This window comes from Nicotiana sylvestris, chromosome 5 (assembly GCF_000393655.2).
Source record: "Nicotiana sylvestris chromosome 5, ASM39365v2, whole genome shotgun sequence".
Taxonomy (NCBI): domain Eukaryota; kingdom Viridiplantae; phylum Streptophyta; class Magnoliopsida; order Solanales; family Solanaceae; genus Nicotiana; species Nicotiana sylvestris.
Window position 1 is genome coordinate 81,659,777 of NC_091061.1, and position 16,585 is coordinate 81,676,361.

A 16,585-nucleotide genomic window follows, 5' to 3' on the forward strand; every position below is an offset into this window, starting at 1 on the left:
TCCCCAAGTCTTAAAATGTCTAGTTTCATAAGCAATTAATTATAGTATGATAAGTAGGTAGTACTAATTGGTTTTAGAAATTGTTTAATTAATGCAAGTAAAATGAGCACGTATTACAACATTATGAAGTGTTGGAGCAGGCTGAAGTCAAGTGTGAGACTTAGCTGCCGCGCGGGTTGTTTTTGTGTGACATAAAACACGCCTGTGACAACTGGTATCAGTGCGGAGCAGGTTCGTGACGGAGACACGGCGGGCAGTGGCAGATTTTGTGGTCTTGTTTGAAGACATGGCCGGTGGTAACAACGAACTGCGGGAAAGGCTAATGAAACTAGAGGCATTGGTGGGAAATGTTCCTGATGGTGAAGAAATTCAGACTCTCGTGACAAGGCTTGCCTACCTTGAGGCAGAATTGGCAAGGCTAAGTCGAGAGAACGCAGATCTGAAGGCCGAGACAGTGGTACTACGATATGCTGTGGGCGAGGATGCTCCTCAACGTGGTGCTGAACGTCTCAAGGTGAAAATTCCTGAACCTAAGGCATTTGGTGGTGCAAGGAGTGCACGTGAATTGGAGAATTTTGTTTGGGATATGGAGCAGTACTTTCATGCTATTCGTGTGCAAGATGAGAAGTAGAAAGTAACCTTGACTAGCATGTATTAGAGTGACGATGCTAAGTTATGGTGGCGCACTTGTGTGGCTGAAGATGAAAGTTTGGGCAAACCAAAGATTGAGTCATGGGACCGGCTTAAAAAGGAATTGAAGGATCAGTTCCTTCCTAGCAATACGTCTTGGATTGCTAGGGACAAACTGAAAAAGTTGAGGCAAACCGGATCAGTTAGAGCATATGTGAAAGAGTTCACTTCTTTGATGTTGAGCATCAGCAACATGTCGGAAGAAGACAAGTTGCACAACTTCATGAGCGGGCTGCAACAGTGGGCACAACTTGAGTTGCGAAGGTAGAATATTCAAAACCTCGCAAGTGTTGTGGCTGCGGCTGATGCATTGAGCGATTTTCATTTGAGTGATGAGATTTATGCTTCAAAGTCCAACGACAGAAAGAAGGACAAGGCTAAGGAGTGGAAGAAATGTGAAAACAACAATGCAAATGAAGACAAGGGGAAGAGAAAGCATGAGGCTGGAACTTCAAAATGCAAGGAGAAGGGCAACAAATTAAGTGGTTGTTTCCTTTGTGATGGACCACATCGAGCAAGGGACTGCCCAAAGAAGGTAGTGTTAAATGCTATGACTGCCGCAGATTAGAGGGCTGCATTGGAGGCAATGACCAGTGACAAACAAACTGTTGGTGTCAATGCAATTGTGGCTGAAAAGAAGGGAGGCCAAGGGGCGTTGCTTGTCAACCCCTTAGGACTCATAAACTGAGCTAACCTCAACGAGGACGTCAAGTTTCAAAGGGTGTGGGTGGTTTGTTAGACCTCCGCCAATTGAGCTCGACTTGACAACAAGAGTGTTGTCATGGGGCAACAAGAGTGTTGCTAAGCTAAGGTGCATGAGCAACACCAAGGCAAAAATGGGAAACGAGCAAGTGATGGCCAAGGCTTTGACGGAGGTGAGACAGCTTGGCAAGGGCTTGACAATGAGTTACGGGCTGAGGATGACACTTGATCATGGCAAAGGCATCAAGGCATGAGGCAGTGATGCCAAGGCAAGGCAAAAATGTAATAACAAAGGCAGACCAAAGTGCAACGAGAAGGCAGTGTGCGGGCTGACTTGTCATGGCATTGAGTTGCGGCAAACGGGCCAAGTTCGTGGGCAATGGCATAGGCAAATGTGGCTACAATGCAGCTGGATACAATGGCATTGGCGCCTGATTCAAGCCAAGGCACGAAAATGGGCACCAAGCTTCAGATTGACTAAGTCAAGGGCGGTTACGGCACATGGGTAGCAGTTGAGCTTTGCTAAAATGCTGGCAGGAGTGTTAGCACGTTTTGGGGGCCATGATCCCACTATTCTTTAGCATGATTTACATGATCCTAGTAGTTGGGGGTTGTCAACTACACTAGACTAAAGTAGTGGGCTGAGTGGGCAAGTGTCTAAGCCTAAAAATGGGCTGTCTCATGTTATTATAAAATGGACAGCACCCTTATACTTTTATATAGAGTGAAAAATGTGTAAGAGTACACATTGAGTTAGGAAGGAGTCCTAAATCTGGTTTTCAAGAGTGAAAACATCTAAGGCTAAGAGTAATCTTGTGAGGGTCAAGAGTGATCTTCTTTTTGTACCCGGATGTACCTTGAGTTGAGTTTCTTTGTATGCTCGAGTTAAATACAAAGTTGGGAAAAGAGTTTCCTGTATATTATGCCTTGTGTTCACTTTTATTTTCTCTTGCCTTTACTTATATTTCGTTGCCTAAAATCAGTCCTAAACTTACTACGTTGAAAGCTGCCTAAAATATTCTAAGTCTAAAGTTACTGAAATTTTGGCTAAGTGTTGGAGCAGGCTGAAGTCAAGTGTGAGACTTGGCTGCCGCTGGCTGTTTTTGTGCGACATAAAACACGCCTATGACACAAGCCATGGTGCTTAAATCTTCATGATCGCTGAGAGTGGAGAAATATACTTAGGATCTGTAAAACTAGAGTTTCTCCTTCCTTATTTATTAAGTTCTTTATTTGTAAAACTTACGGCTAGTAATAACTAAAATGTAATTTTTTTTTATTGTTGTGATAAATCAAGCTTGAAAGCTCATTGACAACAAGATTGCTTAATGTTCTACCGCCAGTTTTTTCTTTCCGTGTAATTTGCTAAGCTTAAAGTTTAGTGCTTTGTGATTTTGTCGCCATATCTGGCGTCTTGTCATTCCTAAAGCACTTGGAAAGTCATAGATTTCATCAAGTACAAGCCGATATTAGCAGTAAAGCAAATGCATTTTAGGCATTTTACTATCGTAGTTTTCCTCTTTTTCTTTGAATAAACACGGCCTTTTTGGGTGGGAGTGAATAAAATTGATAGTTGACAAATAAGGAATGCTTTTGAATCCATCAATCTTCAACAGATAACCAGTCCCCATACTAGATTCTCGATGGAGAAACCCCATGGTCCAGTCAAGCTTAGAACTGACAACTGAAGAAGCAAGCCAGTACAAGTTCCAAAAATCTGTATGCCAAGGGACTGATGAAGATCACCAGCATACATGTCTATACTGATTTGTGTAGGAAACAACCTAGGTAAGTAATAAGATAGCGACGTCCTAATGAATATAAGACACCAAACGAGAAACAGAGCTAGGGGCCTACTAAAGGCCAAGGACTAAGTAATAGATAACCGGAAGATTAGCGAATTTGACAAAGCAGGCCTTAAATCAAGGCAAGGCATTGACAAAAGAAAAACATACCAAATGAGACGTAGAGAAGAACTCAATAGTCAAAAGATGGTAAGAAAGGGAGTACAACATTAGAGATGATACTCTGGAAATTCCATGAGAGAATAAACTTACACTATTGTAGCAAAATATGCAGGCAAAGAAGACAATAACTAGAACTAGCTGACAAAGCATAATGAAACAAAACTCCCAATGGACAACTCTAATATATGGGTGTATTGAGTTCACCAAAGACTTGGATATCTCATGGTAAAGCAACTTTATCAATGATAGACAGTAAGATTAACCAAAAGGACTTCGCAATCAAGGTATTGATTGATGACAGATAGTAAGATGTAGCCAAAATAACATTACCCTACTAAAACATCAAGAATTTTTGGGACAATTGTTCACAGAAAGTAGGATCTATGCCTCAATGAATTTCTTCAGATTCTTAAGCCACATCATGTATTCCCTGCCGTCCTTGTTGATCATGTACTCGTGCAAGAAGTTAGTTGCGCTGGGTTTGATCCCCCTAATCTCCAGATACTTGTGGAAAGCCTTTTGGAGGTTTTCATCCAAATCCCTAATCGAGAAAGCACATCTTCTATTAGTATACCAAAAAAAAAATTGACCGATATGGATGTAAGCCACAGCCATTTTAATAAAATTTCAAGACTTACGAGAAATCAGGTCCTTCATAAGCAATCTGATCCTCAGAAGCATTAGGATCTTTGATTGACAAAGTTTCGATAGCAATCTCATCAGCAAAAGCTGTGCAACCAAACTCCAAAGAAGGTCCATTCTTCTTAGACACCCTAACAACAAGAGGAATTTGAGACTGATTGGCCCTTTCTCTATCATTGTCATCGTTGTCATTCTCAACTTCATCACCCGTGACAAGGTCAGGCATGTGAACTTCGACATCAATAGATTCACCTTGATACTCTCTTGTCAATGTTACAGTCTGTTGTCCCGGATGGTCTTCAATCTTGAAGGGAAAACCCTCAGGAGCCTCCTCAACCTGCAATCATAACAAAAAATAATGATAATAGTCTTAAGTCTGCTAATGTAGTACTAGCACTTTTTTCATAAAATAAAAAACAGCATAAATTTTAAAAACTTCGAGTAAATTATACTCTAAATTTGCTTTTTAAGGTAAAATTACTCCAAAACTGGGCGTTTTTCTTACAGGTGGAGGGAGTAAGATTAAAAGAGAAAAACAAAAATCCTTGAAATAAATAAATTTTCTCCATAAATCAAGATACATATAGGAACTAAAAACCAGAGACAAATATTAGAATCCACAAATTACAGCGTAGCTATAAACAAACGAAATAAGGTCAATATGTACTACTAGACAATAACTCAAAACCTTCTTTTTACTCATTTAATTAACTTTCTATTCAAAAAACAAAAAGAACAGAGAAGAAATATTAGAATCCAATTTTTCATTTAATATGAAGGTAAAAAAAAAACCTCGTCATGTTCGTCAGATTCCTCGGCACATAAGATTTCGGACTGAATGATTTTAAGGAGTGACTCATCAGAACTGGGCCGCTTGGTCGAATAGCAATGAAGGGTAGAGGGTAATGAGCTTCGGAAGAAGTTTCTAGACGCAGCGCCACGGTTAGCTATGGTGGAGAACAGAGCAGAGGATCGATGGTGGTAGCTCTGAGTTCTACCGATGACTCGAACAGCTAAAGGTACAACTTGAGAAGCTGTTCGTCTAATTATGTTAGTGACAGCCATTTTTTGGGGATTTTCAGAGGGGTAAGAGATTTCAGGGTTTAAGGAGAAAGGGAGGCTTGGGCTTTAGGGTTTTGGCGACATGTTATAATAGGGCGATTCTGGACTTTTTCGGAAAATTAGAACTTGAAGTGGGGGTAGAATGGGAAGTGCAAATTAAAAAAAAAAATGCAAATACGAGCATAAGACTTTTTAAAAAATCTTTCCAACTCTATGTGTTATTTATTGTAATTGTTATAAATAAATTTGTATTTAAAGTGAATGTCTATTTTATTTTATTTATGACTAAGTCACTTTTTCCTATAAATAGAGTGATTTTATCACATTGTAATTCATCTCAAAATCAATAGAATTTTCTCGCTCCTTTCTGTTTAATATTCTTCTTTTCCTTTATTGCTTTATTCCACTTTATCAACACGAGACCTTACCGTCTCAAGAAGCTCTTTGAGAAGATTAAGGGTATAATTTTTCTCCTCTTTTAACTATGATTAATATTATGAAACGAAAGTTCGTTGCCCTTGAAATTTTGTGCAAGAACTATATGTCATGAGTGTTGGATGCTGAAATTCATTTAGATGCAATGGGTGTTGGAGACGTCATTAAAGATAAAAATAAAGCATCTATCCAAGACTGTGCTAAGGCCTTAATTTTCTTGTGCCATCACCTTGATAAATGGTTGAAAATAGAATTTCGCAGTCAAAGATCCACTTGTTTTGTAGAATGGCTTAGAGGAAAGATATGACAACCTAAAGTTGGGAACATTTCCACAAGCACGATATGATTGGGCTTATCTGAGGCTCCAAGACTTTAAGTCTATTTCTGAATACAAAAAGGTACTTATGGGCATATAAATTTTATCGGAATAAAATCCGTAAACTAATATGGACTATATCTCAATATATTAATCCAAATAAATATTATGGGCTAATATAATTGGATTAATTATATAAAGCAAATATATATGAATTAAATAAATAAATCTTAATCTAATGGGCTAGCCCATTTAATTGGACTAAAGTGATGAGCCCACTTCATTAAGCTCAAGATGTCATCTTCCTAGAGGCTCAGTTTGGTGCCACGTGTCAAATGACATGACACGCCAAGTCAAGCGGAAGAGCCAATAGGACCATGCCACGTGTCAAAATGACAAGGCATGCCCAGTTACACTGAAAGGCCAATGAAATCGCGCCACGTGTACAAGTGACATGTTCTGGCCAATCAAATGCGGCCATGTCACACTTCAATTTGATTGGTCGGAAAGAGTTTGTTCTTATCATGACTCCTTCCTTCCACAACTATAAATGGGGGTCTTCATAACTCAGAAAAGACACCAGAAGTTATAACAAAAAAAAGGAAAGAGCTCGTGGATCAAACATTGCAAATTCCTCCACAAGATTCAAGATTCAAGCTCAAGAACGAAGAACAAATCAAGTTTAAGCTCAAGAACGAAGAACGAATCAAGGTCAAGTTCAAGCAATCAAGCTAAAGCTCAAGAACAAGATCATCGTTCCTGGCGGCAACAAACGTAGATTCAAGATCAAGCTCAAAGGCCCTTGAATTTATTTAATATTGAAAAGAAGAATCAGAGGATTCATAGAGATTGTAACACTCAAATATTCGAAATAAAATACTACGATTGTTGTAATATTTTTCGGTCCTGATTTTATTTTCTCGACGCAATTTTATTGTCTACAAATTCTGGCACGTCCAGTGGGACAATCTCTACCTCTCATCTCAACCTTTCAATCACCAAAGTTCAAGAACATTAAAATGGTTTCAAAGAAAATCAACTTCGGTTCAACTTTCACTAAGACTGCTAACTCCAGGTTCTATGTTGATGTGAAAAGCATCCTCGATGTTACCTTTGGAAGCTTTGGACCAGTTACGAGGAGCAAAGGAATCTTTTAGGACAACAAGCACCCCAAGTGCCGTCCGCATCAACCCCTATTTTGGATCTTTATCCTCAAAAGGAGCAAGATCTTCCACAAATACACTTGAAAGAGGAAATGATGTTGCTGAAAAGATAAAAAAAACTCTTGCTCTGCTTGACCTCTCTGGATCCAAGCACTCTGCTGTGAAGGAAGATGATGATGCTTCAAGTGATGGATCCTCCTCACTTACACCGCATAGAGTGAGCCAATCAAGGATCAATCTATGTGAAAATCCATCTACTCTCCATCGTCCACGGCAATCATGCAAGCCATGATGACAAACACTTCATCTGTGAAGGAGCAATTGGCAAACTTGACGGAAGCAATCGCTGGCTTAACCAAATGCATGCAAAATCAAGAGGTTAGAATTGACAAGCTAACAGACAGGGTGGGAATCTTTATGGAAGAAGAATCCACTCATGCACCCGGCAAACTCCTAGAAGTTCAAGAGATTGATCCTCCCCCACGACAAGTTGCATCCACTAAGGAAATTCCAGTCTCTTCGGAAGGGATGATTCCAATCAATCAATTAAAGGAGTTCATTGAAGGGACTATAAAAAACAAATATGAAGTCGCTTCCAAGTCCTCTTTTACCTACACAAAGCCATACACTTCAAGGATCGATATGTTGAAGATGCTTGCTGGCTATCTACCTCCAAAATTTCAACAGTTTGATGGCAAAGGCAATCCAAATCAACATGTGGCGCACTTCGTTGAGACATGCAACAATGCTAGGACTTATGGAGATTACCTCGTTAAGCAGTTTGTCCTCTCATTAAAAGGAAATGTTTTTGATTGGTACACAAACCTCGAGGCTGGATCTGTTGATAGCTGGGATCAACTATAGCAAGAATTCCTCAATCACTTGTATAGCACGAGACGTACTGTGAGTATGATAGAACTTACAAATACTCGTCAACTACAGGGTGAACTAGTTATCGACTTTATCAATTGTTGGAGGAATGCAAGCCTCAACTGCAAAGATAGGCTTAGTGAAGCTTCGGGCATAGAGATGTGCCTCCAAGGCATGCATTGGGGGCTATGCTATATCTTGCAAGGTATCAAGCCTGGCACATTTGAAGAACTTGTGACTCGTGCCCATAAAATGGAGTTGAGCATGGCCTCCGCTGGAAATGAAAGGTTGCCTATCTATGAGCCTCGAAAAAGGAACGACAAGCAAGAAGTTAGGAAATTGAGCAAGTTTGTACCCAAATCTGAAAACAAAGAAGCTATGAATGTCAACACATCACTTGTGAAGTTCAAACGAAGGTGAGCAAGAAGCAGAGTATAAAATCCACTTCTTTCAAGATAAGCCAAGTGAAAAGTTGACTCTAAAAGAAATGGAAGAGAAAGAGTACCCATTTCTGGATTCTGATGTGCCAGCTATTTTTGAAGAACTCTTCGAGTTAAATCTCATTGAGCTTCCAGAGATGAAGCGACCAAATGAAGCTGGGAAAACAAATGACTCAAATTACTGCAAATACTATTGACTTGTGAGCCACCCTCTGTAGAAGTGCTTTGTCTTCAAGGACAAAGTCATGAACTTAGCTCGCGAAAAGAAGATCGTGCTTGAAAATGAGAAAGCAAGCGCAAACCAAGTCTCTATCACCTTTGGCTCATTCAGTCCGAATGAATTATGAGGTTTTAAAGAAAGTAAAGATGAAGAATTACTGGAGAATGACAAAGCTAAAGTCAATCAACCTGATGATCATGAAGGTTGGACGTTGGTGACTTGTCGTAGGCACCACAAAAGGAGCCCACGAAAAGAATCAATAGAACAACCAACAAGAAAAATGATGGTGAAAAGACCAAGGAGATGGAATCCAGTTAAATATTTGAAGAAAGCAAAAGTGGAGGTGCCCCATTCTCAAAAGCCACGAAATCCAGTGACCTTGGAGGAGTTTTTACCAAGTTGGTTCAGCACAAAGATTTCCTATGAGGGTATCGATGCCTCTTGTTGCCATGCTGACAAAGGTGAAGAAAAGAGTGATGACCTACCGTTGGCACCATCTTCGGGAAAGCTCATCGAGTCCACTCCTCAAGAAGTTAATGCTTGTGAGGGAAAAGTCACGTTCACAAACGATGATCTTCTGCTAAGTGACACTCTTCATAACCTCCCATTGTACCTGATTGGCTATATGCGTGATGAAAGGGTAAATGGAATTTTGGTTGATGGAGGATCCTTAGTGAACATTTTGCCAATTCGCACTGTGAAAGAACTTGGTATTCCCATGAACGAACTCTCAGAAAGTCGTGTGATAATCCAAGGATTCAACCAAGGCGGGCAAAGAGCTATAGGCACAATCAGGCTAGAAATCACCATTGAAGATATGCAATCAAGTGCGTGGCTACATGTGATTGATCCAAAGACTTCATACAACGTCCTGCTTGGAAGGCCTTGGATACATGAGAACAAAGTGGTTCCATCTACCTACCATCAATGTTTAAAATACTACGAGGGTGAAGTCAAGAAGAAGATAGTTGCTGATGATGAGCCATTCACCGAGGCCGAGTCACACTTCGCTGATGTAAAGTTCTACTTGAAGAATCGCATTGTAAGGAGCTAAAAGCTGATGATGGCATAAAAGCAAGAATGACGAGCCCATAACTAAAAGAGCAGAGGTGACTACTGGTGAAGCCAAAGCTGTTACTGAAGAGGTACAACCCAACGTGAATAAATCTTATAGAGGGAATATTGCGTCTTATGACAATAAAGTAAGTCATGCGCTCCAATATGTCCCTAAAAGGAAGAAATATGAAAATGAATCATCTAATCCCCAAACTAACATGCTAAAGGAGTTAACTCTTTTGGTAAAACGAATCGAGGCAGTAAAGTTGTCCTCAAAGTCACTTGCAGGGCTTGTAGCCCAAAATCGTTTGCAGAATGTGGCACTCCCTACAAAGCGAACAGATGAAAGTTTTGATCCTAATGCTTACATGCTATTTGCAAAAGCTGGATACAATCCTAATGAGCCGTCAAAGTTAGGGAAGCTACCATCAGAAGCTGTGACGAGACAACCACATGAAGGTTTAGGATACAAGCAATCGTCACCAGTGCGCATCTCCATAAGAAGGGCGAGTAGCAATTATATCACTGTAGAAGATGAATCAGTCGCTTCTAACAAGCTTTCTATCTTTGATCGACTTGGAAAAATACTTGTGAGGACCTCCGTGTTTGAGAGATTGGGTCCATTAAAGAAAGGGAACAAGTTCTAGAGAAATTTTCAAAGGATAAGAACACTCGATTCGCCCAAAATCCAGAAGATCTCTAAGGATTTCCAAAGTTTGGTTCCTTCTAGAATGAGGCAACAAACAAAACTTGTGGTTTCATATAAAGAAGTACTGAAGGTAAAGCCATATACTGTGGTCTACACTAAGGAACGTGACAAAAATGAAGAAAGTGTGGGTTCTTCATATCATGTTACTGTACAAGGCGAGAATGGTGTTCCATCTTCAATGGAGGATAATGTAGAATTGGAGGATGTTTCACCGTGTTATCACATATCCTTCAACGATGGGGACCCTCAAGAAGATAAAGATGCGAAAGATGCTCCACCTGAACTTGAAGAAGGAGTGAAGGCGATAGTTGATGCCTTAAAAGAAGTTAACCTTGGCACTGATGAAGAACCAAAACCCACCTACCTAAGTGCTTTATTAGAAATTGATGAAGAGAGCACTTATATTGAGTTACCCAAGGAGTTCATGGATGTTTTTGCTTGGAGTTACAAAGAGATTCTTGGCTTGGACCCGAAAGTAGCAGTCCATCACCTTGTGGTTAAAAATGGCACTCGCCCTGTTAAACAAGCTCAAAGGCGCTTTAAGCCAAACTTGGTTCCCTTGATTGAAATAGAAGTTAACAAACTCATCGAAGCTGGCTTTAGTCGTGAAGTTAAATATCCAACATGGGTTTCAAGTATTGTCCCTGTAAGGAAGAAAAATGGCCAGATTCGAGTGTGCGTTGACTTTAGGGATCTTAACAATGCATTTCCGAAAGATGAATTCCTGCTTCCCATTCTAGAACTAATGATCGATGCTACTATCGGGTACAAGGCAATGTCATTTATGGATGGTTCATCGGGCTATAACCAAATTTGTATGACGCTAAAAGATGAAGATCTTACTGTATTCCATACCTCTATGGGTATTTATTGCTACAAGGTAATGCCTTTTGGCTTGAAGAATGCTGGTGCTACTTACTAAAGAGCTATGCAGAATATCTTTGATGAAAGATGACCTTCTCCACAAGAATGTCGAATGCTATGTTGATGACTTGATGGTAAAATCAAGAAAGAAAAGCGGCCACTTGAAAGACTTGAGAATGATGTTTGAGTTGCTCCGGAGATACCAACTTACGATGAATCCATTAAAATGCGCCTTTGGAGTTACCTTTGAAAAGTTCTTAGGTTTCATTTTTCGACATCGAGGGATTGAAATAGATCAAGCTAAAGTAGATGCAATCTTGAAAATGCCCGAGCCCCGCAATATTCATGAATTGAAAAGTCTGCAAGGAAAGCTAGCATACCTTAGGAGATTCATCTCAAACCTAGCTGAGAGGTGCCAACCATTCAGTCGCCTTATGAAGAAAGGTGTCTCTTTCAAATAGGACCAAGCGTGTAGCAATGCCTTTGAGAGCATTAAATCCTATTTGATGAAGCCTCTAGTTTTGACAGCCCCTATACTTCGAAAGCCGCTGATACTATATATTTCAGCACAAGAAAGATCTGTTGGAGCGATGTTGGCCCAAGAAAATAGTGAAGGGAAAGAAAACTCCCTTTACTACTTGAGCAGGATGATGATACCAAAGGAGCTAAATTATTCGCCAATCGAAAAGTAATGTTTGGCGCTAGTCTTCTCAATCCAAAAATTGAAGCACTAGTTTCAAGCTCAAGTCATTTATTTGGTTTCTAGAGCAAATCCCATCAAGTTCGTGATGTCAAAACCTGTCCTCAATGATCAACTAGCAAGGTAGTACCTCCAGTTTCAACAATTTGAAATCGTGTACATCCCTCAAAAGGGTATAAAAGGATAAGCGTTAGCGGACTTCCTGGTAGATCACCCTATACTTGATGATTAGGAGCGAACTGACGAACTACCTAATGAGGACGCAATGGTCGTTGAAGTTCAACCTTCATGGAAGATGTATTTTGATGGTGCTGCGCATCGTGGGAGAGCTGGTGCTGGTGTAGTATTTGTCACTTCCCAAGGTGAAGTCTTACCCTACTCCTTCACCTTAACAGAACTCTGTTCCAACAATGTTGCTGAGTATCAAACATTAATACTTGGGCTTGAAATGGCCGTTGATATGAAGCAATTACAATTGCAAGTCTTTGGTGACTCCCAGTCTGTGGTCAATCAGCTTATAGGTAGTTACGAGGTCAAGAAGCTTGAACTACTCCCATATCATGATTACGCAAAAATATTAATAGGTGGCTCGATGATGTGACTATTCAGCATGTGCCAAGGAAAGAAAATAAGAAGGCTGATGCTTTAGCTGCCCTAGCTTCATCGTTAATCCTGCCTGATCAAGCGCAAGTTACTGCCTGCCAAAAATGGGTAGTACAACTGCCAAATGAGGTTGAAGGTGAAGAAAATGAACTCAAGCATCTTGTTGTTGTTTCTGAAGTTGAGAAAGAAGAATGGCGACAACCCATTGTCGACTACTTATGCTATGGGATACTTCTAGAAAATCCGCGGAGAAGGACTAAAATCCGTCGTCGTGCACCTCGCTTCCTTTATTACAAAGATATCTTATACAGAAGATCATTCGAGGGAGTAGTTTTGCGATGCTTAGGGGAAGATGAAGCACTCCAAGCTTTGCAAGAGGCACATTATGGGGTATGTGGGTCACACCAGTCTTGACCAAAGCTCCACTTCCATATAAAAAGGTGGGATATTATTGGCCAACGATGGTAAAAGATTGCTTGGACTACACTCGAAGATGCAAGGGTTGTCCATTCCATACAAATTTTATTCATCAACCTCCTGAAGTGTTGCACCCGACTATTACATCCTGGCCATTTGACGCTTGGGGATTGGATATTGTTGGACCACTGCCAAAGTCCTCTGGTGGGCACCTATACATCTTGGCTGCAACTGACTACTCAAAATAGGCTGAAGCTGTTGCTCTTAAGGAATTAAAGAAGGAAAATGTTGCAAGTTTCAACCGAGTAAACATTATTTATCGCTTTGGCATTCCTCGTTACATAATAACGGATAATGGAAAGCCATTCGATAATAGGTTGATGAATAAGATTTGTGATCTCTTTGCCTTCAAGCAACGTAACTCTTCGATATACAATGCTGCCACCAATGGTCTAGCTGAGGCATTCAACAAAACTCTATGCAACTTGTTAAAGAAAGTCGTTTCCAAATACAAACGAGATTGGAATGACCGTAAGCAAGCTCAGTGGGCATATAGGACAACTCACCACACGCCAACACAAGCGACCCCTTATGCACTCATTTATGGAGTTGAAGCCGTCTTGCCACTTGAGCATCAAATACCATCATTATGATTAGCTATTCAAGAAGGCATCACTGATGAAGAAAATGTTCGACTTCGATTAGCAGAGTTGGAGGCTCTTGATGAGAAAAGGTTGGAAGCTCAACAGAGTCTTGAATGTTATCAAGCTAGATTGTCTCGCACCTTCAATAAAAGAGTTCGCCTAAGATCCTTTCAAGGGATATCAAGTCCTTGTCGTACGAAGACCCATAATTACTTTCCAGAAACTTGTAGGGAAGTTCACTTCAAAATGGGATAGGCCATATGTCGTACAAGAATCTTACTCAAGTGGGGCTTAAAAGTTGGTTGATGCAGATGGCATGAAAATCGGCCCTATCAATGGCAAGTTTTTGAAGAAGTATTATCCTTGAAGTTCTTACGCTCCTCGAGGTACGAGCCTAAACTGCAAGTCTAGATGCTCCTTGACACACGAGCCTAAACTGCACGTTCCTATACTCCTGGCCCGCATGAGTCTAAACTGTGTATGACCCCCACAAAAAAAGAGTCTGCTAGATGGAAAACCTCGAAAGAGGCGGCCTAGGAAAAAGTTAGGACATAAAAAAATCAAAATAAATAAATAAATAAATAAAAATTCTACCTAGTCTGAACTACGGTATGACTTGATCCTCTTCACCGAGGTACATAGGAAGCTTAGAGTTTCATTCTAAGTTCAGTCGCATAAGTTCAAAAGATATATAATTCCCCAATCGTTGTCCGAATGAAGTACGATGGAATGTAATGCATTCAATCAACATTTGAAAATCAAGTTGAGATACCATTATTCTATTAAACTTTGGATCCTATTTGATTTAAAGGGGGCAAGCTGCTATGGTAAATTAGTGTCTTCAATGAAATGATTAATGTCTTTTAGGAGGTTGCCAAGCATTTGCATTGAAGTTCGGGAATTCTCTATAGCTTCATGTTCGCCAAACCTCCAAGTATTTTTTGGTGTGCCTTCACGACGTTTCAAATTCAGTGAAACTTGAAACCAAGATGGTTGGTGAGAATGAAGTTCTTGAATTTTAATTTCTGACAATTAAAAAATTCTTATAATTGCAAGGCTTCCACACCAAGATACAAAAATTTTGGTGAAGTCGCGCTAACTTGGAACTGTCGGCATATCAGAAACCCAAGTCGATTTCGAAATATTATCTGAAATTATCCTTAAGGCATTAAATTCTACATTTTTGATATGTTTTAGATTTCGAAGTTAAGTTTCCAATATATAAATGGTTCATGATTTTGACATTCCTACACCAAGATACAAAAGTTTTGGTAAGGTTATGCAAATATGAAACTATCAACGTGTTGGAATTTAAAGTTAGATTCAAAATAATATCTGAGACGATTCTCAAAGTATTTGATTCCAAATTTTGGATATGTCTCAGATCTTGAAGTCTAGTTTCTATGACATCAAACGGTTCATAATTTCGACGTTTCTACACCAAGATACAATTTTTTTGGTGAACGCAAATCTGAAACTATCAACGTGTCGGAATTTAAAGTTAGATTCAAAATAATATCTAGGGTGATTCTCAAAGTGTTTGATTCTGAATTTTGGATATGTCCTAGATTTTGAAGTCTAGTTTCCATGAAATCAAACGGTTCCTAATTTTGACTGTTCTACACCAAGATATGATTTTTTTGGTGAGACCGCGCAAATCTAAAATTTTCAACGTGGTGGAATCTAAAGTTAGTTTCAAAATATTATCTGGGCGATTATAAAGGCGTTTGATTCTAAATTTTGGATATATTTTATATATTGAAGTCTAATTTTCGAGAAATTAAATGGTTCATTATTTGGACTCTCCCACGACAAAATATGAATCTTTTGTTTCACGCGCTTAAAGCTGAAAATTATGCGACTAAGATAAAAGACAATGTAAAGCAAAAGAGAAGCTGAAACATTTAAGCCCTCGAAGTCTCCAAGTTGAAATTTTCAAGTTCGTCGGTCTCCAAGTTGAAGTCTTCACGTTCGCCACCCTTCAAGTTGAGATATCTAAGCCCTCAAGGTCTCCAAGTTGAAGTCTTCAAGTTGAGGTCCTCAAACTCGTCGGTCTTCAAGTGGAAGTATTTGAGCCCTCAAAGTTTCAGACTGAAACATCAGAGTCCTCCGAATCTTCAAGTTTGTTGGTCTTCAAGTTGAAGTCTGCAAAGTCCGCCGAATCTTCAAAGTTTTCCAAGTGTTCAAGTCGACGTCATCAAGTCCATGAAGTCTTCGAGTTGAAGCTTTATAACTTTCCAATCTTAAGGTGGACATATAAGTCCCTTTGCACCTTAAGTGAGTCTCTTCATGAGTTTGTCCTTAAAAAGAACTATAACTTTCCAATCTTAAGGTGGACATATAAGTCCCTTTGCACCTTAAGTTGGCTTCTACGTGGGTTTGTCGTTAAAAGGAACTATAACTTTCCAATCTTAAGGTGGACATAAGAGTCCCTTTGCACCTTAAGTTGGCATTTCCGGTAGTCGGGTCACATTGAGAGTAATCTCTCCGGTAGTCGGACCATTTTGAGAGTAATCTCTTTAATAATCAGGTCATTTTGAGAGTAATCTCTCCGATAGTCGGGTTATTTTGAGAGCAATCTCTCCGATAGTTGGGCCGCCTTGAGAGTAATCTCTTCGATAGTTGGATCATTTTGAGAGTAATCTCTCCAATAATCGGGTCATTTTGAGAGTAATCTCTCCGATAGTTGGGTCATTTTGAGAGTAATATCTCCGATAGTCCGGCCACATTGAGAGTAATTTCTCTAATAGTCGGGTCATTTTGAGAGTAATCTCTGCGATAATCGAGCCACATTGAGAGTAATCTCTCCGATAGTCGAGCCACTGAGAGTAATTTCTCCGATATTTAGACAGGGATGAGTACCCATCCCCTCACACCCTAGGACCATCTTATTGAACAAGAATATATGTTTCTTGCTTGACCTACAAAAAATAAAAAAAGACAACAAAATAAGAAAAGCACAAGAAAAGAAGAAGAAATCACCTTTGCGTTAATGCTTCCGAGTCCATAAAAATAGATTCAAGTGGCTTGCAAATAATGGAAATTGATGCTAACAAATATGAGCATATGGGTTTATATAGGCATG

General features: G+C 39.7%; 1 protein-coding gene across 1 annotated transcript; it reads right to left on the reverse strand.

Annotated features, from left to right (window-relative positions):
• Positions 1 to 3,511: 3,511 nt before the first annotated feature.
• Positions 3,512 to 5,152, reverse strand: LOC104244054 (uncharacterized protein At2g39795, mitochondrial). Its single transcript, XM_009799357.2, has 3 exons — positions 4,794 to 5,152; positions 3,998 to 4,338; positions 3,512 to 3,900 (listed from the first exon to the last, which is right to left on the reverse strand). The coding sequence occupies exons 1-3, from the start codon at positions 5,064 to 5,066 to the stop codon at positions 3,741 to 3,743; spliced, it is 774 nt and encodes a 257-aa protein (XP_009797659.1). The 5' UTR covers positions 5,067 to 5,152; the 3' UTR covers positions 3,512 to 3,740.
• Between the last annotated feature and the right edge of the window lie 11,433 nt (positions 5,153 to 16,585).

What these genes read in the sequence shown, in the direction of transcription:
- LOC104244054 (XM_009799357.2), bottom strand. Translation starts at nt 5,066, where the DNA reads ATGGCTGTCACTAACATAATTAGACGAACAGCTTCTCAAGTTGTACCT. An exon ending in AATCTGACGAACATGACGAG is followed by an intron (nt 4,339 to 4,793) that starts GTTTTTTTTTTA and finishes TTATGATTGCAG; the next exon opens with GTTGAGGAGGCTCCTGAGGG. An exon ending in TATGAAGGACCTGATTTCTC is followed by an intron (nt 3,901 to 3,997) that starts GTAAGTCTTGAA and finishes TTTCTCGATTAG; the next exon opens with GGATTTGGATGAAAACCTCC.